Source organism: Amblyomma mixtum, chromosome 4, assembly GCF_055824585.1.
Source record: "Amblyomma mixtum isolate Tamu chromosome 4, ASM5582458v1, whole genome shotgun sequence".
NCBI lineage: Eukaryota > Metazoa > Arthropoda > Arachnida > Ixodida > Ixodidae > Amblyomma > Amblyomma mixtum.
This window is the reverse complement of record NC_143015.1, coordinates 66,891,594-66,918,579: the sequence shown is the minus strand read 5'-3', so window position 1 is coordinate 66,918,579 and position 26,986 is coordinate 66,891,594. Positions and strand designations below refer to the sequence as shown.

At 45.7% G+C, this 26,986-nt stretch overlaps 1 protein-coding gene across 4 annotated transcripts; it reads right to left on the bottom strand.

The window, feature by feature from the left end:
- Positions 1 to 1,159: 1,159 nt before the first annotated feature.
- On the bottom strand, positions 1,160 to 26,914 carry LOC149346726 (ubiquitin domain-containing protein UBFD1-like). 4 transcript variants are annotated; one of them, XM_089586647.1, is made up of 10 exons: positions 26,778 to 26,914; positions 20,841 to 20,990; positions 17,200 to 17,376; positions 14,265 to 14,300; positions 10,492 to 10,638; positions 9,497 to 9,525; positions 9,166 to 9,231; positions 5,136 to 5,241; positions 3,902 to 3,984; positions 1,160 to 1,537 (listed from the first exon to the last, which is right to left on the bottom strand). In XM_089586647.1, the coding sequence occupies exons 1-10, from the start codon at positions 26,809 to 26,811 to the stop codon at positions 1,439 to 1,441; spliced, it is 927 nt and encodes a 308-aa protein (XP_089442773.1). In that variant the 5' UTR covers positions 26,812 to 26,914; the 3' UTR covers positions 1,160 to 1,438. The 4 variants fall into 4 exon arrangements, with proteins under 4 accessions (XP_089442773.1, XP_089442772.1, XP_089442774.1 ...); XM_089586646.1 differs by having other exon boundaries at positions 26,684 to 26,778; XM_089586648.1 differs by lacking the exon at positions 26,778 to 26,914 and adding an exon at positions 25,942 to 26,391.
- Between the last annotated feature and the right edge of the window lie 72 nt (positions 26,915 to 26,986).

Genomic DNA, 26,986 nt, shown 5'->3' with positions numbered 1-26,986 from the left:
GGGAGGCGCAGAGATTTTTTTTTTACGAATGCATGCGCACATCATCTCTTTTAGACCTAGGTCGTTGGTTCCACCTAACTGTTGATGTGAAAGTGGCAACGCTTAGCAACAGTCCTATGCACCACAGAACGTCGGTTCTGGTTTTAAGCTACATCTTAGGCGGGATTAGAAATGCTCGACCAACCGAAAATCTCACGCCTGGTATATATCCTACATAGATATAAAGCAAGAGTTATAATTCCGGCCAAAGTCTCACATTAAGTTTCGGACATCTGCCGGTCCCTTTCTAAGGTACCACATCGAGAAAACTCGCTCAGACTTTTTCGCGGCATTCGTGTACAGCAGCTTCTTGCTTAGTTCAGACCGGCTACTCGTCAATCAAAATCCCTGTCAAGCAACAGGAGCACATGCCAACATAGGGAAATGCCCACGTTAATACTAATGCCATGAGCAAGTCTACGGTTCACAAAACCCCCCATGCTATCCCCCAACACTCCACTAAGCAGCCATTATGCCGTCCGTAGCCGAGAAATGGCCGCATTTTTTTTCTTCGGTCATAACCGTGGCGCACATCCCAATGCTTTAATAGCAGCACTTTTTAGCAAGTTTATGTGGCACAGCCTTCCGCCATGCCTTTCAAAACAATTCTGTACGACACTATCTGGAACAAAACAAGAAGAATCTCGTTTCCTGGACTTGTACTGTACATCTAGGGCTGTGAAAACAACTTTGACTGTGAATGACCTGCCCTAGTCATTTTAACAGGATTGCTGTTTACTGCAGAAATTCGCAAAATCTGTTGGCAGCCCAGCAGTTCTCAAAATTTATGAATGGCTGCACCCATGAACTAATGCTAAAATGTTTACAATGCATCGTCGAGAGCAACCAACAGACTTCCCTAAAGGCAAGAGGCCGAACTATGAAAAATTTGTTGGATTACTTTTGTGAATAATGTTGTAGGTCACAAAAACACATGGAGAGCTTGTGGAGATGAATTGTTTCCCATGCTGCATTCACTTTGGTGGATTTTGCATTCAAAACCAGGACAAGTGCGACAAGCTCATGCAGAAGAATGTAAACCTCATTTGAAATATAACTTGCCAGTAAGAATCACAACTAGACCCTGGAATTCACAGAAGTCATCACACAGACACACAGCCACACTGGCACAACTTTTTTTTTTCTTTTTAATTTATTTCAGCACACCACCATTGGGGGCGCTTGTGCTTCGGCACCATTCACACAGCGGGGGGACAGACAAGGAAGGGACACCCCAAGTGTAAAATTGCAAAAATACCACACTCGTCAAGTGTTTCTTTCACTCTCGGACACCATTCCGCACTGCACGTGTTGAACAGAACAACGAAGGGAGGGCGCGCAGACACCTCTCGTGCCTCTTCTTTCTCCTGCCTCCCCGTTTGACTTCGAGGAACCATGCCTATTTTCCTAGGATGGTGTCTTTGATGGCATCCACGTACTGTGCGGGAACCCAGTAGATCCAGTATCGAGATGCTTCTGTTGTTCCAAGCTGAAGAGCCTGCAGAGAGAAAAATGAATTTTGTAGCTTCTCATACCTTTTAGCAGCAGAAAGACAGCATTACCTATCGTGTCACCACACCAACTACACACAGCAACAGTTTCCACGGGGGCCTGCAATACTGACTGCTCCACTGCTACATATAGGCGAGTGGCAATCCAGACTAGAATTCTGAAACAGCCGCCACGGTGCCTCAGTGGCTACGGTGCTCAGCTGCTGACCCGAAAGGTTTGGTTTGATTTATTGGCGTTTAACGTCCCAAAGCGACTCAGGCTATGAGGGACGCCGTGTAGTGAAGGGCACCGGAAATTTCCACCACCTGGGGTTCTTTAACGGGCACTGACATCGCACAGTACACGGGCCTCTAGAATTTCTCCTCCAAAGAAATTCAGCAGCCGTGGCCGGGATCAAACCCACGTCTTTTGGGTCAGCAGCTGAGCAACGTAACCACTGAGCCACTGCGGCTGGGTTGCTGACCCAAAAGATCTGTGTTCAATCCCAGCCGCGGCGATCACATTTCGATAAAAGCTAACGCTAAAGGCCAGTGTACTGTGCGATGTCAGTTGGTGCACCGCATTGACTTGCAGTATTGTAGCTGATGCTTTTATAGGTTTATTTTTAGTTGTATGTCCCTCCTCCTTGAGCCAACCCTGGCTTGCAGTATATTGAAATAAATAAATAGAGCTAAAGAACCCCAGGTGGTTGAAATTATCTGGAGCCCTCCACTACGGCGTCCCTCACAGCCTGAGTCGCTTTGGGATGTTAATCCCCATAAACATACGCAAGCCTGAAATTAGCCACCTTGTCGGTATTAGCGAACATTTTTTCAAATGCCACATTAATGCGAAAATGGTATAAGTCATGAAAAATGTGTGTACAATACATGATCTGTCTCTTTTTGTGCCTACTTCGTGAAAACTATTTCTTTTTTGTTCAAGCCATGTATAGTTAGTTACATTAAAAATTTCAAAAATATTCGATACTGGCGTAGGCAGCAATAGCACCTTTTTGAGCGCAGTAATAAAGTTAAACTTTTGTGCACCCATTAGGAATTACTAGCCATTAAATTACAACATCGGCTGCGCTGTGCACGTTAAGCGTGTTGCATAGATTTTAATAAGACTAAATAAAATTGCACACGTTTTGCATGCTGTAGCCTGTGCTCCTCCAAACGAAGCATCAAACTCGTGCTCAGTGTTCGAGAGCACCCTCTCCGGTGACAAGTTTCTCACAACGCCACTGCAGTTATGTGATGCACCATGTAAGAATTAAATGTCGGCAGCTTGGTGCTTCAATTTGTGGACCTATAAAATATTCCAACTATTTAATGAGAAAGCACCACTTTTCGGGGTCAAACCCAACCAAGAATCTTGTGGCGTCCCTGACCTCGAGGGTACAGAAATAAATTACATATTGCCGTGACTGAGTTTTGAACCCGCGGCTGTACAAGCAGATCAGCTTTGTTGGTCACTGCACAAGAGCTCTATGCTATCACCGCAGCTGATCACGCCTCAACACGCTCGCACTGTGCACTGAACATTGTCATCTTCATCAACTTCCATTTGCGGGACGAACACATCAGATCAGCTTAACCCGAGTATAGTATTGTTGCCAAACGTGCCGATAACCCAGCAAAGCAAAACCATGAGCCAACCAGACTAAACACATGTCTTCGCACGTGTACTCGATACTACATTCAAACTCTACCACTTATTTTGCCTTTTAATGGTTCCCGAATTCAGGGAGTAAACCTATATAACACACGGACCAATACACGAGTAAGTAAGTATGGTACAATTGCTAGCAGCCTATGTGTCAGTAGTGGACGCTAAGAATCGTGGCACAGTTGGCCTATTAATGAATTGGTGCGAGGCTGTACTGCTGTACACACCTTGCTGCTAAGCAAACATTTTCATAAAGCATTCACAAAACGCTTGGCCAAATGAGCGAGGCAATAGCGGACATCTCCATTGTCCAATATAATAATGACAATTTAAAGAGTTGTCTCTCAAAACTCAATGCTACTGTCATTTCTCAAACACCTGTACTGAACCTGAAATAGTGCCACAAGGATAATTATTTAAATCAAACTACTTACTACAAATAACTATCAATAATGAGACCGATATTATTAGTCAATAACTATCTGTGAACTTTCCGTCGTATATGAGCACTCTGTGCGTGAGCACATTAGGACAGATCCCAATTTCACATCACAAAACAACTCCTACAATGTCTGGTGGCCTGCAATGACAGGACTGAAGGTTCCTTGCAAAGTGCTGTTGCAGTGCACTGGATACAGCTCTGCACATGGCACTGACCTTTTGCAATGAACACACAAAAAAAAAAAACTACCAAACTCACCATGATGTGATATTCTTCGTGACCCTCGATGGCTTCGCTGATCACTTGTTTGATGGAGCTCATGTTGATTTTTTCTGTCCTCTCTGAAAGAGGGAAGACCTCAGCATTAGACTAGCTCAGGGGATGGGCAAAGACGCACATTACCCACCTAACCTCCAACAGCTGGCTACCTGGAGAACATACCAAGCATACCAGCCACTTTGTGCAAACAAAAGTGAAAGCACTTTGTTTTACACACATGGTGCCGTCCAGTACAGACAAGGGATCACTTCATGTGAACAATGTGGTGCACATTCTGAACCACGCGAGAAGAAACCACCAGGAAACGCAGTCACAAGCATGTTCCCTCTAACCGCAGAGCACACTATACAGTCGAACCTGGATATATTGAACCTGGGTTATCGAATTGTTGATATCCTACACTAGTGCTAAAGTTGTAAAACCGCGTGAAGAGGTGAACATGGGTGCACGAGGGTAACCTTCGGTCTCTCGCAATCATTTCCCATGCAACACCGCTGTCAAGTGGGAAAAGACAGCTTTTGGTGCACAGCTTGTCTTGCGGTAAAGCCCACCTGACGGAAATATATGCCTTTGCCTGGCGTGCTTCACTCACTTCGCCGCAGAAGCCGTGGCGGAAATCAACTGTTCTTTAATTTTAATGAGAGATTATTTTAATTATAGCGTACTGGCAACAGGATTACACCTCTTACCATAGGCAGTGGGTAGTTCCCAGAACCGTCCGGTGCGGTTTCGATGTGAGCGCACTATGCCTAGAGACAGTGTTTCGAGCAATGTGCTGCCAGCACACCAACGGGCACGTCCCTCGCGCACCCTGGTGCGTCATCAGGGTGGGTACAGTGCATTTTGCTTCTAGTTTACAAATAAGCTTATGTGATGCCATTTTTCACCCATCAAATTATCGATATATCGAACTAGTACCCAATCCCGATTGAGTGTGATATATCCGGTATCCACTGTATCGGAGAAAATGCAACACATCACTGGTCACCTAAAAACAGTAGTGCTAAAAGGTCTCCCTACCAGTGGCTGTCTTGCTGTACAAGGCAAAGGTGGGAGATTAACTGCGTTTGCTAACCGCTTCCCGAGTTTCACGATTCCAACACACCCGTTTCCATAAGGAAGTGTGCATAAAGTTATCTCTGCTCACTGACTTTCCATCGTCTTCCCAAGGCCCTGACCCATCACACATTAGTGGGGAACCTTCCCTGCCCACCTTTTGTGCCGATCCAGACCTGGTCGAGCTCCAGCTTGAAAGTGAGGCGGACCTTCCCACCAGATTTATTTAGCATCCCCGACAGTGGGGCCGCTGGCAGTGAATCCTGCAGGGAGACACAGGGCAGTCACAACTCTGTTCATGTTACGACGAACCATCCACTAGGCAATCCCAACGAGTTTAGGAGAATCCCCACGTGGAGTAAGTAGGGGTAACAAGCCATTGTTTGAGCAATTCTAGTACCTTAGACGGTGGAGAAAGAAATCTACGAATACAGCATCTCATTTTCTAAGGTGGCAGATTTTTTTATTTCCATGATTTTATGGACAAATTACATGCAATATATTCTGCGAGAAGCCTCCCACACAGTAACAGTAGCGGCCTTTCATGCAGCTCTGCCTACTTTCCTGCCACATCTTGCCTCGCTGCTTCACTTTTCATGTTACACAGTTCTGTGCCCCACCCATACTTTTTTTGCCTTCTCTACTCTTCCCGGCTTTTTTCACTGTGTTTTCTTTCAAACTGGCCCGGCCGCCATCTTTCTACATGTGTAGCAACCTCTTCTCGCCAGTGTACGCCACGCGCTTCACCTCGATGGCCAGGGTCATCGAGAAGTTGACTTTTCTGCGCATCTCGCAAGCCAAGATAGCTGACCTCGCTTTGAATCTCTCAAACAACTGGGGAAAAAAAAATCGCCTTATATTCATAGCAGGTTCAAAACACAATGCAAGGTGCTTCCTGAAACAGATAATTTAAAGAAAAAAACTCTCGTCATATCCGTGCAAACGCGGTCATATTTCTTAAGACAGGCACCAGCATCTTGACTCTTCGTGAAAGACATGAGAGCGCAAAACGGGGACACGGACGAGGAAGGGAACAGGAAGAACGCTGCACTTTCGTTGTACGTTGGACAAACCGGACGTTGTCTTAACGAGCGCCTGCTTGAACACAAGAATTCATTAAACAAGAGAGGCCATCTTCCAGACCACTGCCAAGCCTGCTCGAAAGAGAAGCGTGTAGCCTGCAAGCCTCGACTATCTGATTGCAAAGTGCTATTGAAAAGCCGAGATAGGACAGAACGTGAGCTTGGGGAAGCCTTCTATATCAAGAAGCGAGGTGATAGTTGCATTAGTGACACGTCAGTTGTTCTTCGCCACAGTGAAATGCTGTTTCTTGATGCGTATCTGTGAGAGGCGATTGTCTGCGACAAGAGCATGGATAAGGGCAAAGGCTGTTTAAACGTTCTTCCCTGAATAAATCCTGTTGAAAGTGCAGCGCTCGTCCTGTTCCCTTCCTCGTCCGTGTCCCCGTTTTGCGCTCTCATGTCTTTCACGAATATGCACCAACAAGCCCAGCTTCAAGTACTTCTTGACTCTTCCCATGTAAGCACGTTGCTGCCAGAGCCGTGGCACTGGCTTGCTTAATAAGTGGACGAGGAAGCAAGCTTGACAAAGCATCTGCAGAATTTTGCTGCCAGATTCAACCTTTCAAGAGAATTCAGACAATTACCGTATTTACTTGCATAATGATCGCACTCGCGTAATGATCGCACCCACAAATTTTGTTCCCAAAATTCAATTTTTTTTATTCCCCGCGGAATGATCGCACCCTGAGCTTGCCGCTGCAATCTGTCGACGATGTCGAGTCTAGCCGACGATGATCGTACTTGCTATCTGTCTGACAGATGGCACGTGGAGATGACCATCTTGCTCTGTCAGCATTGGAGCGGCAGCCGCCTGTTGGCGGACCTGCAGTCACACGGGTAGTCTAAATGCGGTTATGCTTAATCGCGGATACCAAACTTATCTGCGGCAATCTCGAATCACGGTTCGCCATTGTCGCAAGGCTCGCCACCGTTCTGGGTTGCAGTGCAACGAAGTGACGCGGTGATCCGGTTAAACCTTATTGTTCTCGTAAATAATAAGCCCTGGGATAAGGGATCGTCAAAAAATCCGCCTTGAGGATCGCTGGCCTGTACAGAGTTGCTGGTAGGAGTAATAACTGCAATACAAGCTTGTTTTACGTTCGCAGCCGCGTAGCAGCTGCCGCCATTGCAGCGCGAGTGACCTGATCTGCTTGCACGCCAGCTCCGCTGCTAAGGCGTCGCTGAAATCGATCATATATATTTCTTTTAATACGAAGCAATTAGGTTGTCAGTAAGGCAGCATTATAAGTAGAACATTCATTACAGCGCTGGTCAGTTCAAAAGCGCCGTCCATAGTGGCTGCGATACGAAGCAAGTTAGGCCTAGCGACGACTAGGGAGTACAGAGTGCCGTCTTCCGCCGCGCTTGCGGGCGGCATCATTGCGGTAAGCTCGCGGAATTTGGTGCTGCGAGCGTTCCGAATTTGTCGCCTACTTTAACGATGTGGCAGGGACCGGACATTTTTCGAGGTAACGGCGGTAAAATGTGTAACTTGAGCGCCGCGGGACGTTGCTGTTACGCTGTTGTTGCGCCATCGGACGAGTTCGAAGGCTGCATAAAAGCGCCGTCGCGCAGCACTATACACACTGCCTATTTTGATGCGTTGCTCTTGGAACGTGATTTAGTGCGAAGAAAGTACGTTCTTGAAGCGGGTCAGCTCGTGCACTCTTATCTTATCGGTTAACGACATAAGCCGAGATCACCACGCTCGGTTCGCAATAACCGCATTTGGCGGCGTCGCGGGTAGCGCGCCCGAGTTACCCGAGTGACAAGGGTAGTCCGGCCTGCAACTTGTTTGCGTTTTCGGGGCTCAAAAATTGTTTGGTAAAAATAAATTTACCCCGCGTAATGATCGCACCCCTAAATTTGCGTCAATTTTTTCAAAAAAAAAAGTGCGATCATTATGCGAGTAAATACGGTAAATTAATAAGATCCTCATCATTCTATTGTTGCCACTGGCACCCACAAACAGAATATAAAAAAAAACAATGTGACTGCTTACACACAATTTAGCAAGGGTGTTAAAATCCATATTTTTTTCGACAGACATGCAGAAAACCAGAGGCCTTACCTGTAATATTGTGTGGTTGAGCTTTGAAAGAAAAATTTAGTTTACAGTACACCTCCTAAACTAAATCTGAAATCCTCAACGAGTGGCACAAAAAAAAAGGGAGCTTTGCAACAGCGCACTGACTGGACATATTAAAATTGTGCACATTTTGCATATCAAATATTTCAGGCTGCAGAAAGGGCAGACAGCCAACACTGATAAAAATTTAAAAAAAAGTCGTCAAGGAAGGGAGAGAGAGAGAGAGAGAGACAACATGCTGAGAAACTTGAGCACTATTCCAACAAATTATGACCAGTAAGTTTAGCCATTTCTCTGCTATGGTATCCGATCTGAGTCCTACATTGCACATGCCACTGTACTTGCGAAATCTGAATTGTGCTGTGCAATGTACTACCGTTGATATTTTTCCTTGAACAGCCTCACTATGATATTCATGGCTATATTGCAAAAAGCAATTTTTTCCAAGTTTAGGTTTATATCTAATATGGTTTACATTCCTTGCATTCTGAAGCATTTTTATTACTGGCCTCTTTGAGTTTGCAGAATGTGAGAAATTAGTTGAAACGACTTTTGTTAGAAAATAAAAATGAATTAAAAAATTCAAGTGCAATGTTTTTGTACTTTTTTTCGCAGTTTCACATTTGCAGGAAAATGAAAGAAATTAATTTCTATGTTCATTATATACAGAAATATGTTGTCTTTTATTCACATCAAATGTTTCATTTTTAATTTTTTTTTTTTGTCAGAGTAAGTTCTGCTATCACCTATGAACTCAAAATGTGGCTGTTACACCACAACAGTTTTTTTTCCCAAAAACCAGCCGGAAAAGTGTTCGCCATAGTAAGATCATAAACAATGATTTTTTTTTTTTTGAGAGAACATGGCCAAGAGCAAAGTCTGGGTCATTTGGCATGAAAAGACCCACTTTTGTACACACTGAAATGTCCAGGTTCTCTGCAAATCAAAACCACGTGGCTATAAAGCGACGGCTCATTTTGTCAAGCCACAGATGAGTAATCTCTCTCTTGGCTCACTTTGACATTGCGGATTCCCGGGATCGCATCCTCAGGGACTCCCTTTTCGACAACTTTCTGGTGGAGCTGCAAAAGAACACCACAAACAGCACAATCAACACGGACATACGTATGTGCGACAATAAAAAGCACCTAAAACACAATGAGAGTAGGCAAGAGCTTTAACAAAACCAATCGCACAAGTGGTGCAATTAAACGGCACAAGAACAGCAAAACATTCACAGATGTACACCATTTCTCAGTCTGTGACGCTCAATCTGGCATCAAGTCATGTTGGCAAGGAGCAGTTTAAGCAAAAAAATATAATTAAAAAAAATAAAAACTGGCTCACTTTTTGTCTGCAGATGGGCTCTTTCGTGGCTGGAAGGAAAGAAAATTGCAAGGAGATAAGTACACACAATAACGCTGCCTTCGCAAGCAATCAGCACATGCCTATCATCTGACGACTCATAACAAAGACCATGAATGAAAACAGCGGAGGTGTGCTGTGATGTCACAGTGCGTTTTCCCCCTGCGGACAACCCACACAACTGTGCAGTATATGCACTATTCTCTAAGATCCACAACAAAAACCCCAGTGTCATCATTAAAGGTGCACTAAAGAAGAATCTGAATCTGAACTCATCTTTTTACCGTGAGAACTCTACACGTTCCGAGCATTCTTAGAAGCTTTGAATTATTGTCCTGCGCAGCTGATTTCCACAATTTAAATCGGATCAAACGTCCCGGCTCCCGCCTTTTTTTGAACTCGCCGCAGACAATAGGAGGAGTCAGCCAACCTTTCAGCCAGTCCCATGGCGGCTTGCCGCTCTGCCATCGGCGGAGTGATACGTAGCGACCGGCGGAAGCAGAGAGTCCATGCGTATTTTTATTTCTGTGGGGCTAATTTGCAGCTGTGTAGTCTCTGACTGGATCTATTTATTCACAGAAACCTAAAAAACAAACAAAAAGCAAAAGCGAAACTGCCACGCAACTGCCTGAAAGGCACTCCACGCGTTAGTTGACTCCTCCTACCGCCTGCAGCGAGTTCAAAAAAAGGCGGAAGCTGGGACGTTTGATCCGACCTTTGATCCAGCTCCACAGAACAATAATTCGAAGTTTCTAACAATGCTTGGAACGTGCAGGGCAATTTCTCATGGTAAAAAGATGAGTTCAGATTTTTCTTTAGTGCACTTTTAATGGTAAGAGCAAAAGAAAAAGAATGAAGAAAAAGATAAGAGGAAATTAATGGACAGAAATGTTGGTCCACGTTGACATAAAGCGAAGACGCAAGCACAAGCGAAAATGTACAAAAACAGGGAAGAATTGCACCCAACGAGCACACACCCTGTGGGGTCTCTTCCTTGAGCTGCTCGGGCGTGGGCACCTCGAGGTTGAGCACGTCGTCTAGAGTGGAGCCCACCAGCATGAGCTTGGCGTTGGCCGACAGATTCAACTCCAGCAGGCTCTTGGCATCATCCGGCTTGGGCGCCCCTGTAAATCACACCATGCCACAAGAGAGGCACGGTTCTCTCTAAATCACACCGGCCACCACAGGAGGCACAACAATGTAATGGACTCCCAATCTTGAACCCAGCGGTAGGCTGATTTCTGATATACAAAGCATGTGTAAGAGTTTCACAACCTGCGTCACTAAGGACCTCCCCACAAATGCAAGGCGTAGATTGGCTACATATAGGGCACACTAAGCATTCCAGCTACATCGTGTTCAAGTTTTTCTTGAAGATCAAGTCTGAGTTTTGAGTATTCGGGCTGATGAAAGTTTCTTGTCTTCGCTACAACAAACTTTTCATTTTTACTGAATCCTCAGCAACATTCTGAAAACAACAAAAACAGCAAAGTTAAACTGAAAATGGACTGCTGCTGTTGGACACAGTGATGACATCAAAAATGCTGTCGGCAAAGGTCATGTGCCTGAATTACAAGGCCAAAACACTCATTCCTTTCACAAAATAGTTTGAATGACCAAGAACAGGCCTAGTATTTTCTGTTCAGAAACATGGAGCAGGAGTGAACGTGCAGGTTGTGATGCAGAGAACATAACACAGTGTTGCCCACCCAAATCACTTAATTAGCAGCTAACTTTAAAATCAATTCAAAAAGAAACAAAACAGCACGTGGATGTGCAGCTTGATGGAAATGATAGCAACAGAGAAGGAGGAAAGTAGAAAGTTTCTTGAACTCAACGAGATCTCCAGAGTTACTCTTTATGGCTACCTTGATATGGCTTTCTTTACAGGTAATCGCACCGACTCTATGAGATGCAAATAAGAGCAGTAACAGCTGCAAAACTAAAGCAAGCTGGTATGTGCCAACCTTCTGAAAATAAAGCAGACAAAAAGAAAAAAAAACTTCAGCCTGGTCTTCGAGATCAAAAGAGAAGGCGTTGCGATGACACTGCCACCCAAGATGTCACATCTTGCAAGTGCCCCAGAAGTCACGCACCTTAATGTTTCTTGCAACAAACTTGGAACGGGGTGATGAAACCACCGAAAATTCGGACGCCTGATTTTTTGGGACATGCTTGATTATTCGGACTTTTTCGCGGCACCGCGACATGGCCCATAGAGCCAATGTGTAAGAGCGCTTGAAATTTCGGACGCACCGCAACTGACCACTCGATTTTTCGGACCTCGTTCGCACTCGCCGCCAGCACCCAAGCCGCCATATAATGTGTACAGTGGAACCTCATTAATTCAGACTGCAGGAGATATCGAAAACTTGATCAAACAAAACGAAATTCAAGCTTAGAGGGAGCCTCTTGCGACGCTGAAATTCTGCGCGAGTGGGCACATTGCGCTCGCGTGTTTTCGAATTCGTACTGTCCTTGAATGTCTTCCGCCGCACGAACTTGAACCGTAGTCTGAGTTCACGGAACTCATCTGTGCCGAGTCTTTAGTCCCGAACACGGAACGCGAATACGATCGCGGAGGCTACGCGCACGCCATGGCCTCCGCGATCGAAGCGCGCTTCGGGCGCGCCGCCGGATCTTATCGCGCCGCCGAATCTTATCGCGGCCGCGATCTGCTCCGGCGCTGCGCCGTTCGCGGAGGCCACGCGCGCGCACCGGAGCTTCCCAAGTGCCGTCTATGGATGGCGCCGTGATCATTATCAACATTTTTCTCGGTCGCGATTTTCCGCTGTTCACATCGGCATCAGTATCGCCAGCTCCAGCCTTTCGTGGCGTGTTAGCATGCGTGTTAGCGCGTTCGCCGTGATAGTGGCTTTCGCGTGCTGCCGCCGAGCTTCACAGTTTTAGCGCGATGGGCAAGCACCTTAAGCTACACGGCTGGGAGTTAGCTCTCGAACGCGGTCGGTAAGCGTGCGGCGGGCGGGAAATTCGACGTGGCCGAGAAGTGCGTCTGATGATGGTGCAACCAAAAGAGAAACACAAGCTGCAAAAAGCGCGCTTTCCAAGTCAAGCCGTGCGAGTTTCCTGAACTGGAAGAAGAGCTGCTCCTCTATGTGATGGAATTTCGGAACGGCTACGCGTTAACAGCGGACATGCTGCGCGGCTTCTTTTGGCATGAGCGTGCACCAGAGCGCAGCACCAGCTCAGGAGTCTAAATACTTCGCGAGTGACGATTGAACGTAGAATAAATGTCGCTCATTCCCTGGTTGGTGTGTTTTTACTTAAAAAATTTTTTTTTCGCATATCGCGTGTATGGGCCGCACCCCGAAAATTGGCCCTCGAATCTGGAAAAAAAAAAGTGCGGCCCTTATACGCGTTTATACGGTATTTCGCACGGCGAAATATAGTCATGAGGAGCTTTAGAATCTGTGCAATACAATTGGCCGCTTTCTCCGGCATAGTGGTAATAAGTTCGTGATTTTTTCGGTGAAATTTGATTTTCCGGACTGCCCGATTTTTCGGTTGTTTTCGCGGTCCCAAGAGAGTCCGAAAAATCGGTTGTCGACTGTATAGATACCATCCTCAGACCAAAACCACAAGTTAGCTTTGTCACACAGGTATTTCTTTCCTCTCTCAATCACCGAAGACTTTGTGGTCCAGGACGTACCAATACTCAAACACCCCAAAAAGTGAATGCATGTTAAAGGGGCTGCGAAACACTGCTTGGGGGGATATCGGCTATACTTCAGGTGGATTCTTTATGTCACACAGATGCTGACTTAAAAATAATTGCAGGAATCGATGCACAGGAACGGGAGTTATTCAGTGAAGAAATTTCAAAATACAAGCAAACAAAGCGCTGCCCTCAACTTGATTTTGGCGGGGCTTCCCACTCCCATTTCGCTCTCCCGATGACGGCACCTGGCGCAACCAATCAAAACAGCCAGCCAGAGCACGTTGCGGAAGTTTGCACTCCACGGTTGCCTGCTCTCCGTAACTTGTTCTTGCTGAGACTGGCAGCGTCATTTCCATGCCAGAGCCCCCGGTGGTGTATTTTTATTTTACTTGCTTTGCAGGACTTTTATCTAAGACAAACAGGTTGTTTTTGTTGATCTAATATAAAACGGAGACAGGTGACAAAACGTTTCTCTATTTATTCACACAATTTGCAGTATATTTACTGTTTGTACAATCATCAAGCTCACGCCAGGTGATGTCATATCCACTGCTGAAACCCGCCACTGTGTGGGGACACCATCAGAGCCATGAATTTGTTTTTGGGAGGACATTAAAATATTAAAAAACGGAATATATGGGGTATTACCGACGCTAATAGCACCATTGTAACTTACTGTACGCGATTAACAGGCAAAATAGTCAACTAAGATAGTGTTTCTGGGCCCCTTTAAGATTTGAAGCAATTTTATGACCTGGGGAATTGTGGATTCACCAATGCCATATTGCAGGAACCTTCATACAACGATGTGTTGTACACAGAGTGCAGCTTATCTGCAAACATCTCCACAACACTGGCCGTATTTGAGGGCATGCAATCGTAGGCTGAAAAATATGCAAACGTAGCGCATGAAGGTGCATGTTGCACTTTCCCTACTCAAAAGTTCATTTTTTTTCTTTATGTCGAGTTTCACTGCTCCTTTCTGCACAATTGCCCTCAGAATACTTCAAACCCAAAGAAAGAAACAAATTCCTCTACCACAAACACCTGACATAAGTCGGCACCACGTACCTTTGTAGATGAGCTTCTGCATGGCTGGTGGCACTCCTAGAAGGAAAAAAAAGAAAGAAAGATGACTGAATTACATCTACTGAAAGATCAGGCCATGTACAGCTGAACGCCAGAATTATGCTTTGCAACAGGACACCACGGTTATAATCTAAACCACGCAATAACGCCGAGATCACTTTCCAGGGATCTCAAATCCGAATCAACCATACCTTATCTGTAATAAGAAAAGGCAGCTAAGCAAACAAAAACCCAATATGGTCCAGATATGCAGTTAATGCAATGCAGCATAACGGACTATGAGAATGCCACAATGATGGAATGAAATGTATGTGTTTAGGCTCCCACACAGGAGCCCTGCCCGGCAACTTGTTTGGCGGCAAAAACATCACATCTGGAGAAAGTATCCTCATTCTCTACTTTGGCCTGACTCTGCACCATCAGAGAGGCCTCACTGATGCCTTTGATTGTAGCTGGCCTGAGAGATTAAGAAGAAGGGGTCAACAATACCACAATGACCAATGAAACACCTATCCATCATGCGTGCATGCTTTTGCAGTGCAATCTTGCAACACACACCACAAGGCTACTTGTTTACCAATAGAAGAGACATGCAAAATCCTGTTTTTTCACGCAAACTTGAGCCTGCAATGACAGGAAAGCGGCTGGGTGGAGGCAATAGCAGCACGTGCCCTAAGTGGTCATAGCGATAAAAATACACACGGCTGTCAGTGGTCTATTAAAACATGTGGTGCGGGCACAAGAGGTTTCTTGAATTAAAAAAAAATTTACGCATAAAACTGCAATTTGGACAACAAAGCAGGAGGAAGGTCAGGCTGCATGTGCAATGGAAACCCAACTTTTTTTTCTGAAGCAAATGCACGTCCTGGAATGCTTCACGAAATCTTAACACTTGGCAAAAATGGTACTACAACTGTGCTTGAACACCAGTTGAATGAAGCCTTTCATGCACAACTGAGGAGGAGGCGCACACGTCAGTCACAACATATAAAGTGGGTTCCACAGTAGCAAATGTCACTTTCTTGAGCAACTGGTATGATAAGGGTTTTACTCGCTGCTTAGAATGCGAAAAAGAGTGAAAGGCAGCAGGGGGGGGGGACCATGTTTTCATAGCACTTTACTCCTTCCTTGCCCCGTCTATTGCCATTCGCCTTATTCCAGGGTATGAGCTGCCAAGTAAAGTTTGCATACGAAACGTCACATCATTCACGTCCACTCATACTCTTTTTAAACTACAGATGCCGACCGTTTATTCAGACCTCCCGGGGACCGCGGAAATGTCCGAATAAACAGGTGTCCGAAAAAACAAAGTCAGAAAAAAAAGAAAAAGAAATCGTTTATTTACATGCACTTATCCGGTCTCGGCAGTAGGCTTGAAGAAACCGTGAATGCGCTGTTGTACCCTGTTCTGCTTGCGTGCAATGAGATCAGCCTGAATCTCGGAGAGGGTCGTGCGGTCACTATAGGCGGCTGAAAGCACAGTCACCGCTTGTACAAGCTCCGCGTGCGCCGGCAGCGGCGCACTTGGTGCGTCATCTTCAGACTCCGAGTCATCATCGTTCGGCGGGGCAGCAGAAACCTGACGAATGATCTCGTCGTCGTCGAGTTCTGCGCAAGTCAGCACAGCACTGTCTGCATCTGAGAAGGTGTCAAATGAAACAGTGTCCGGAATCGCAATGCCACCACTGCGCAGGTCCCGAAGAACATCTTCGGCGTCAGTAGGGAGCACATCGGACGGCGACAGATCCTGGGGCGCCATGGCATCTGCTTCATCAGGTGTGACAAATCCAGCGTGCCGAAAGCAGTTCTGCAGAGTGACAGGGGTCACCGCCTTCCAGGCATCTGCAAGCATGTCTATTGCCGACAGAAGGCTAACCGCATACTGCTTGCCGGCGTCAACGCAGAGGATCATGCGGCTCAAGAGGCGTGTCCTGTACAGGACCTTCAAATTTTTTATGACACCCTGGTCCATGGGCTGGAGTATACCTACTCGTGGTGTTGGGCGGCAGGAATTCCAAGTTGATGGACTCGAGACCGTGGATATGCCCATGTGCACCGCAATTGTCTACAAAGAGTACCTTCCGGTTTTGCGACTTAAACTTCCGGTCGAATTTGCAGATGTACTCACTGAAAAGCTGCTGCGTGATCCATGCTTTTGCATTGGCTTCATACCACACGGGCAGTGACACGGGCAGTCTGAATAATCGAGCATGTCCGAATTTTTGGAGTCCGAAAAATCAGTCGGCGACTGTACGCAGATTTGGATGGACAACCTTGCCATTAATTAATGCATAGCAAGCTTCCTTCATTACACAGATTTGTATTTTCGCTCGCTTTTACTCTCATTACAATCAACAACGCACATCTGACTACAGCCAATACCAACACAACGCACAGTGTGTATGTGCTCCCTGCACCCCCTCCCCCCCCGCCCCCCCATGTAAGTGCAGTCGGCATCAAAAGTTTACAGGATGCGTGCACTTGGAACAAATTCCTGCAGTACTACCTCAGGATCCAGTTACCTGGCAATGACACCAGTGGATGGAGCCCACATGGCTCCACATACCAGCAGTCTCTTCAGGATAACGGTGTGTGTAATCATGACAAAATCTTGTTTTCTACCGACCTGCACCCCGTGAACTTATGCCGCCGACTGAACATTTCTCTTTTACAGCGAGAGCTGTTAAAGGCACACATTTCCCGGTGCTGTGGAGTCTACGGCATAACGCTATGCCACACTGATTGGTCGCCATGCATTGATGTCAGGAGTGACAGCATGGTGGCGCCACTCGTGGTCTAGTAGAGAAGATAAATAATAATTAATTAACTATATTATATTCGTCGCCGAACCTCGCGTCGCACAGCGGCAAACCGTCCTGCGAGTTATATGACAGATCAAGGGAAGATGTGAGCTCACCAGTGAGCCTCTGCAGTTCCTCTTTGAGCGCAGCCATCTTGGCTGACAGTGCCACCTTGACGTCGTACCGCCGCTTGTTGTACATCACCACCAGGGGCACCACACTGTCCTGCAGCTCCTCCTCCCCCTCTGCCTCCGGCTGCTTGTCACTCACCAAGCTCTCGGCATCACCGTCTTCTGCACATGACAAGACTAGTACTCAGACAGTCGCAGCGTGCAACGCAGGAACAACTGAAGTGACAGGGTTGTTTCCTAAAGAGACACTGTCTACTTTTTGTTCCTCATAAAAACTCTTTGGTTTATAGGGGTTTAACGTCCCAAAGCGACTCAGGCTATGAGGGACGCCGCAGTGAAGGGCTACGGAGAATTTGGACCACCTGGGGCTCTTTACCGTGCACTGACATCGCACAGTACACGGGCCTCTAGCATATCGCCTCCACCGGAATTCGACCGCCGCGGCCGGGATCGAACCCGCGTCTTTCAGGTCAGCAGCCAAGCTCCATAACTACTGAGCCACAGTGGCAGCAAAATATGGCTCTTTCTGTCTATGTTCACGTTTGCCTGGCAGCAAAAGAAACATTTATTGCTGAGCAAAATTGTATTCAAGTGGGGACGTGGCTTTGAAATTCAAAAAAATGGCCCAAGAAAATTGAATTTTTCTTAAGCTGTTGTATCCACTTGTATGCCTCTTCTTTCATGCTGTCACAATGTTCATTGCTGAAATTAACCGGAAAGTATTCCCAAAAAAATTGTGTCATGAACTGCCGAAGCTCTGCATTACAGGGAAATGCTCGAGCAAAGGGCATCTTCCTCTGTTAACAGTTTTCTGCCTAGATACTCAGCTTGCAGAGCATATTTCTTCACGAATGTTTCGTTTATTTTGACCCCATTTGTTTTGTTGCACTCCTGTGACCATATTGCAGGACAAGACATTCCTTGTTTTTCAAATTTGTGAACTTTAAATTTCTCCTACGAAATTTTCTTCTCAGTCTAGATGTGTCAACAGACACTGCATCGCGAAAATTCAGAACCAAAATTTGAGCTCCGCAAAAGAAAAAAAAATCCTGATAATGCCAACAGCAATGCAATGAATTTTGAACCAGCCTTCTGCCAGATTTTCTTAACTTTGCTGCCTTTTCACATAATTCAGAGAAAAAATACATTAGAAAATAGTGTTCTGGAGATACAACAGTTAAAGTTTGTGACAGCATCATAAAATAATTTTTAATATGCTCAATAGATTTAATATCAATGCATCAATCAAAAATTTTTGCTGAAAGCGGCGTCCGCCTCCCATAAAAGGAAACACGGCAAGTAAAACTATTTTCATTTTTTATCAACGAGATGCCACCGCATCTTCCACAAACACTTAACTTATTATACAGATATCACAACTGCATTCTATTTTAAGCTAGCTCGATCATATAGTTGCTGTGTAATTACATTTAACACCCCCGTAAAGTCATCTCTGGGGCGTTAAAAAAATGTGCACTTTTTTTTTAATGTCGGCATGTTTCCAAAGCCTTGTTGTGTACAATAAAACTAGTTAGTTATTCTTTTAGATGCCCAGTACTTACAAAAATAAAAGTTAGAACTCTAGCATGCATATTTACTAGGACTGCGCTATCCTATTCGAAATTTCGGGCAGTTCGCGAACAGCATTTAACATTTGATTCGCACCACACCTACACTATTTGCACAGCATCGCACGGCCAAGCATTGCAGCATATCCAAATGGAGCTTGTTATTTAAACCAGCTAAACTAACTTGCTTAATACACACCACGTCTTCACAAAATACACAACCAGCACGCGGCAAAACCGCGTGTGCGATTATGTTTAGTCTCGCATAAAACCAATGCGCTAATGGCTATCGTGTCACCGCTGCCACGACGCAGACAATGACTGGCTGTGAACATGCAGGCAGCAAAAGCGAACAGACGTCAGTGATACCCTCATTTTTAATCACTACGATGAAGGCTGGCTTACACGCAAGCGACAGAGGGAATTGAGCAGTGTGTTGCAGCGAAAAATTTCCAACTTGCTGGAACCTTGTCGCTCTGGCCGTCTCGATGGCTCGAAAGAGCGGCGGAACGGGTAAAGCTGTTCCACATGCGCTGGTGCAGCTGTTTCCCGGCAACCACTTTGATCCTTGACGATTTTCGTCTACTAAGACGATGCAAAAACTCATGTTTGCCCACAGGAGTCAAGAAGAAAGCTTATGAGAGAAGCACAAACAGTGAGGCCAGCCCGCACCACTGCACAGCATACCAGCCTGCATGCAGGGTAACGCCTGCTTCATATACAAGAGAAAATGCTCACGATTCCTGCCACTGAAAAACCTGTTTCGAGCCGTTGTGATGGCTCTAGCGGCAAGAGCAACAAGGTTCCAACAAGGTGGAAATATTTCGCAGCGATGTGACGCTCAATCCACTCAGTCGCTTGCATGTGGACCAACCTTGAGACACCAGCTGCACGGCGTCGTTTCATTTTCGCGCCTTCGGTTTGTGACACTGTTTGAGCTTATCATGGGGTTTGCAACCCGGCGAAACCAAACATGCGTGGGCTAAGCGGGTTATGCATCCTCGTGAACACTGTGTCTGGAGCGCATTACACAACCGGCGCTGCTCTGCCTTTGTCCTTACCAGGGAACGCAAAAGGGATATTCTCACTCGCGTTGTAGCTCAAGTTACCGCTTTTGTGTCCGTTTTTGGTGGAACAACCTCGAATCACTTCGGTCGCAGAGTCAGTATGGTGGCTGCCTAGCACCAGGTCATGGGATCATTTTGATAGAGGCAAAATAAAAAATATAATGCCCAACTTAAGTGCATGCTAAAAAGAACCCCAGGTGGTTGAAATTATGCCAGAGCCCTCCACTATGCCCCGTCTTTCTCTTTTTCCTTCTTTCACTCCCTCCTTACTTCTCTCTCTCCGAGAGTACTGGTTGAGGTGTCCACCAAGACAGGAGACAGTTACTGAGCCTTTCCTTTCCTCAACTGTCTTTAGTCTCCTTTTTCTAAGCCTCTCCATTTCCCAGGGCCCGGATGCAGTCACACAAACATACATGCTCCACTGGGTACACCTGTTAATAAACAACGCGTTGCCCCCTTTTTCCCCTTCGATTGCAAAAGCACAGCCTTTCAGCCTTTTCCTGACTGGTAAATTGGTCTCCCAACGTCTTTCTTACTTTGCCCGCCTAATGACACCACTGGCTGTCAAAGTCCTGAATACGCATGCTAGCACATTCCAGGCACACGTGTGGCGTCATCGCAGGAACTGCATCAACATCCACTAGGCATTAAAGCACAGGCAGCACGCGAGTGTATTTATGCCCTCTAATACAATTTGCAGTTCCGCCGTTCATGGGCTCTAAGCACTGCAGTGAAGCTAACCTAACAATAAAAAAATGGAATAAAACTATTCCGCAAGCCCTCCCACGTGAACAGTGCAGCATTTGCACATTTTAACCAGACACTGATGCTACGTCTCCCCAGCAGCAGAGCAGCTCGTTCCAAACGGCCATAAGTTTTTCTAATTCATAAACCCGCATTTCTGCATGTGAAATGCCACTGTTGCAAAGCCAGATTTAAGCGCATCTTTGTTCGGGCAGTGCCGCGAGCAATGCGGTAGATTCTGGCTCACCCTGGGGTGTGGGGGCGCCGTTCTGGCTGCTCTCCTCACAGCTGGTCTTGGGTATTTTGGCCTCTGTCTCCCCACTCTCCTTGTCCACTGTCTGCTGCTGCTGCTGTGGGGTGCTAGTCCCACTGTTGCTCCGCTGGCCGGCCATGGCAGCTGCGAGATAGACACGCGGTACGGCGCTCAGATGCTTACAGTCGGATATGACTTAACTCTGCAGTGAAGAGGAATCTGAACTCGTCTTTTTGCCGCGGGAACTCAATCTACACGTCACGAGCATTCTTAGAAACATCGACTTATTGCCCTGTGTGGTCGATTTCCCCAATTAAATCGAATTAACGTCCGGCTCACGCCTTTTTTTTTTTTAATTCTCCCCCGTAAGGTGGGCGGAGTCGACCAACAAGTGGGGTGCCTTTCACCCAGTCCCGTGGTGGCTTGCCGCTCTGCCACCAGCGGAGTAATACGTAGTAATCCGTAGTAGCAAGTAGTCCGCGCGTATTTTTATTTCTGCGGGCTTATTTTGCGGCTATATTATCTGCGAATGAAACTATTTATTCACGGGAACCTAAAAAACAAAATAAAGCGAAAGCAAAGCCTCCATGGAGCTGGCTGAAAGGCACTCAACTCGTCGGTCGACTCCACCCACCGTACGGGGAGAATTCAAAAAATAAAGGCGGGAGCCGGACATAAGTCGATGTTTCTAAGAATGCTCGGAACGTGTAGATTGAGGTCCCGCGGCAAAAAGACGAGTTCAGTATCCTCTTCACTGCACCGAAGTATGCAGTGAAGCTCCGCCCACATTCAGGACTGCCGCACAGAACTCCTCCACGACAAAAAAGTAGTCCGTTGTTAAAACTTTTCTCGTCACCTAAACCAGGAGCTAATCAAAAGAAAAAAAGCTACAAGCTCTAGGAATGTAGTACCTGGCTTGCTAAATAATGTAAAACATTAAAAGCTGATCCTGACTGGCTAGCGGAGTAGTACAGTACGCCACGGACCGAGACCCACTGTTAACAACTACTGTTTTCTAACTTGTATCCTATCCCTCAAGAGAAAAGTATACAACAGCTGTATCCTACAGGTACTCACCTATGGGGCAGAAACGTGGAGGCTAACAAAGAGGGTTCCACTTAAGTTAAGGGCAACGCAGCGAGCTATGGAAAGAAAAATGATAGGTGTAACATTAAGAGATCGGAAGAGGGCGGAGTGGGTGAGAGAACAAACGTGGGTTAATGACATTCTAATCGAAATCAAGAGGAAGGAGTGGGCTTGGGCAGGGCATGTAATGCAAAGGCAGGATAACCGCTGGTCCTTAAAAGCAACGAAGTGGATTCCAAGAGAAGGCAAACGTAGCAGGAAGCACCAGAAAGTTAGGTGGGCGAATGAGATTAAGAAGTCTGCGGGGATACGGTGGCTGCAACTTGCAAAGGACCGGGGTAATTGGAGATTCGTGGGAGAGGCCTTTGCCCTGCAGTGGGCGTAGTCGGGCTGCTGATGATGATGATGATGACTATAGTGACACAGTTCGTGTGGGGCTCTTTAACATGCACTGAAAACCTCAGTATTAGGGCATTTATGCACTTTCCCTCCGTCTTAACACAATCACTGTAGCCACGAACTTAAAAGCCAAATGCTATATATAGCCACTAAGTCAGAACTTGAGCTCGCAAATTTATTACTAACTTTGTACTATGACCAATGTTTGGCCTCTTCTTTTTTTTTTAAAAAAAGGCATTTAAGATGATGCTCTCTCATTATTGTTCTCATGAAAAATGATTATGTGGCCCTTTGTGGATATCTCAATGTTTGTCTAGTAGCAAAGAACACATTTACAGCTAAAAAAAAATTGCCCCTCAAATCAAATTCACAAAATCAACACCGAGGAATAGCCATTTTGAAGGGAATGGCAGTGTAACATGACCTCTGGAATCCGCACAAAAATTCTGTGCCAACGCATGTACTTTCCTCGTAAAATCGATTCGGGATGGTGACACCTGTATTCTGTGCATTTTTTTTTTTTTCAGCTCATTAAAAGGCTCTGTTTCTCACAAGAATGGCCTATGTCGTTAGAATGCCTTAGCCTAGCAAAACAGGCCAACCTAAATCTGTCCTCGCTGTATGTCTAAGGATATCTATACTACTACAACTATAACTCCATCTGCACTGGCAACAGTGGAGAGAACGTTACACCACTTAATCAGTATGCCGAAATACTTGTGCAGAAAGACCCATGTTAGTGCTCCACTTCATGACGGCCTTCTATTATACAGTCGTGCCCCATTAATATGGACACTTTGATTCCTGAGCAATAGTGTCCATAAAGAGAGTTGTCCACAATAACCAATCGCACAGAAAAAAATGAACTATGATTAAGGTGTGCTTCTGCGCATACTGGTGGTCAGAGAAGTTGAACTTGGACATAATTTTGGGAGCTACAAGCCCATTATGCTGGTCTTCACTGTGCCTGAAATAATGTGGTGAAGCTTGAGGCATCTGGTGGAATATGATATGCTTGATGGAATTTCATGGATAAATAGCCTAACTACTACTGCGACTGTTCACATTTCACGAACTGCTCTCTACTACGCATCAGTACTCAGTTGGCATTTCTGAATGCCAAATCAGTTGCTGAATGCTGCTTTCTACATGGCACAAGCTGCAGAGGAGTTTTTATTATAGTCATTCATGCAATATCAAAAATTGTGAGGCACATCGATTAGGCAGCTTTTCACTGTAAAGCATGAAATAACAAAAGAAAAGGCCATCGCTGTGCCATTTCTACATTCCTGTGGTGGCCTGCACTTAAAATGCAGAAATCGAAACACCTGGAAGGGTGTTTAGAGATTTTGTTCTCATTGTCTCATTAATGAGACAAAAATACATGGGCCCTAATGGACACTGTCCATTTTCACCCTGTCTATAGTCCAGACAGCGAGTTTGCGTATTAATGAGGCGTAAATACATTGAAAAAGTCTGGTCCCAAGAAAAACTGTCTACAATTTGACTCATATATACCAATGGGAGTTGTATTAACGAGGCACGACTGTATACAGTTAAAACTCGATTTAACGAATGGAAGAGCAGCCACAGATTATTTCGTTAAATTGGGAAATTCGTAAAACCAAGGAATACATTTTTGCCGATCTTCAAAATCTAAAACTAACATAGCAGCACCTGAAAGCTTCCGCGGCATCACATTTGCCAACAACTCGCGCCTGAGTGTACGAAAAGTCTACGAAAGCGGCCCGAATCGCTTGTGTGTGAAAGAGCCATATGGTAAAACAAGTCCCTTGTTCCGTGCAGCAGCACAGCTTGCAGCCCCGGCAAAACAAACAAAACCAGGGCCGTGACTTGGGCACTGAGATTTTGCTGCTGGCACGTTGCCAATAAGCTGGGAGAGACAGTGGGCAGAATAAGTGAGAGATCACCTTTCTTTTTTTAAACTCATTTATTCCTGCGACAAACCTTGTTAAGTCATGCTTAGTGCTCGTCTCTTTCATTATTTTGGGTTATTGAGAAAAACTGAACCCTATGCACAGTTGCCGGGGAATCAAAATTTTGATTGTTAGATCTGGGACTTCATAACATTGGTTTCGTTACATCAAATTTTAACTCTGCTCCTATCTTGCAGTATCCAGTACTACTCTTATCTTGCAATACCCGGACAATAATATTTAATCCAATTCCTGGGTTCCCCTTTTAATTTGCCACCTCCCAACCGCAATCATGCCCATATGCTCACGTCCTCTTTGCGAGTTCAACATCCAGCCTAACCTTCTGCAAAGCCCGGTCCAAAGGTCACACAAAAGTAAATGCGCAGTGACTCAGCGCGCTGAGCAATGTGCATCTTAAAGCGTAAGCTTCTCACTGACGCTTAGCATGCGCAAGCCTGCCTGTTGCCAGTTCAGCTCACCAGCATATATTAGCATGTACCAATTAGCTCAAATGTCAGTGTTACTCCAGCATATGTCAGCATGTTGAAACACACTAAACAGAGTTACAGCTGCATAAGGAAGCTGTTGCTATGCCTGTGCGGAGGTCTATGGAAGAAGGCACCCAGTACTTTAAGCAAAGGCCTATTCCAGTATCCACGAGTGATATCGTGGTATCTGCATGCCGTTCCCACCAAAAGTTGTTATCCTTTGCTATCACTGCGACAAGAATAATTTACACAGACAGGAAGAAACTCAACAACTTCCTCAGGACACGGGCAGAATTTTAAGAAACCTTCCCCAACATCTCAGCAGCTGTTAAAAGATATTCGTAGTGCCTGTTGTGCCTAAAGTTTTCTGCATGAGCGTGACTGCTCTCCCTGAAATACTGCTGTGCTAGGTGAAGCGTACAAGCTACAAAACCAAAGAATATATGAGTGTGGACAATCGCATGCCACCGGCTGTTATGGACTTGGATCAAAAACAAGTTATCTCTGCACATCAAACCAGTAATTCCATGTTACCAAGCTATCACTGAACTAGATTTTGAGAGCCACTACTGGAACAATTCACTCCTCAAGACTCAACAAATGTGAATGAAACCAACGGTTAGCAAGCAGTATTTCAGGCGAGACAGCATACAGAGCTAGATGCACAGCCTTAATGCAGCAAGCTGGAATGCACAAGTGACTGATTCTTGACGCTTTATACAGACACTTTACCATTGCTTTTCGTGAGCGCTGAAACCTGCAACTCTGTATAAAGGAGTCTGTTTGCGAGAGTCTCAGCTTCTTTTCATGTGGCACTGGTACTCAAAAACATGCTCATATAAAATGCTGATGAAAAGTTCACACTCACCAAATGATTACTCCTTACACTTCAATACAGCACCCAGCTCTTAAAGGAGCATCGATCTCCCTAGAGCAAAGGCTTCAAGTAAAAACAGGCGAACTAGTGGTATGAGGTAAGAAAGAAGCATACCCGAAAAGCTCAGAGTTTAGCCCCAAAAGAGTAATATTCAGCAGAAAAAAGTGACCACTGGTTACTGCGGAACAAAACGAGTGATAACCCTTCAATCCACGACCTTCACGCCAGCTCGAGATCTCAAGAGAAACCAGCCGCAGTATATTCAATGCCATACATGAGAAAGCAAGAGAAAGCATTTGGCACTGTACCTCTTTAGTTTTCGGCGCTCCTCAAACGAAACGCAACTGTCGCGGTTAGATCTACACTCATCCAGCCCCACTCGCTTAAGATCTCTGAACCGCAGTGACAATTTAAGGACACGGCGGTAAAGACCCACTTTCTCCACTGCACGCGGTATGCTCACTGACTGTAGCGCTGTAGACAGCGAGAATCGGTCTCGATTCGGCCAAAGAATTTGCGCAACTCTACTGTTTGCGCCAAAACACACATTTGCGCAATCAGCGAAGCGCGTGGAAACCGCCAAATGACTTGCGCATTTAAACACTCCGAAGACCCTGAAAAAGCGCCGTTGCGTAGAAAAGCAACGACAATGTGATACTCCGAGAAACTCGATCCATCTAACCCGCGCGCACGGAGAAGACGATGACCACGTTTCATGTCCTGTACACCACAACAAACCCCGTTCTCAAATGACGATGCGCATTTTTTTTTCTTTTTGTCTTCAAAACAAAGCGCCCCGTGTTAGGTTCAAACGAAGAAAAAGCGCGCACGACGAATTTTGTCGACCGGCTAATTAATGAATTAGCCAGCGCGGCGAGCGGAGGCCAGTGCGGAGCGATGAAAGGCGTCGGGAGCGCATCGCCCCAGCGTATGGCACACGAGTCAAGAGCGCGGAGCAAAACAGCTGAGCATCATGACTCAGTTCACGCAAATCGACGCGTCGATGGCACGGAATCGCGTCCTCGTAACCGACCGTAAGCGCGGACTTACGGTTTGAGGAATCGTGCGGTCTCTTAAGGTTCGCGTCCATATCGTCTCGGCTAATTAAGATCGAGCAGTTGTTAGTATCGGGTGATCAACTCACTTTCGCCGTCGGTTGTGTTGTTTTCAGACGCCATGTTGAATTTTGACTGCGGAGCTATGTTTTTTTTTTTGTGTGGCGCGCATCTTAAATTTAAAAAAAATCTGGAGACTGATATAAAAGTTTAAATATATATATTTTCATATTAATAAAACTAATGTTTTTAACTGAACTAAAAATACACAGTTTTTTTGTCATTTGCTGCGGATCTA

What these genes read in the sequence shown, in the direction of transcription:
- LOC149346726 (XM_089586646.1), bottom strand. Translation starts at nt 26,723, where the DNA reads ATGGACGCGAACCTTAAGAGACCGCACGATTCCTCAAACC. An exon ending in CAAGGAAGAGACCCCACAGG is followed by an intron (nt 9,526 to 10,491) that starts GTGTGTGCTCGT and finishes CTTTCCTTCCAG; the next exon opens with CCACGAAAGAGCCCATCTGC. An exon ending in ACGAAGAATATCACATCATG is followed by an intron (nt 1,538 to 3,901) that starts GTGAGTTTGGTA and finishes TTCTCTCTGCAG; the next exon opens with GCTCTTCAGCTTGGAACAAC.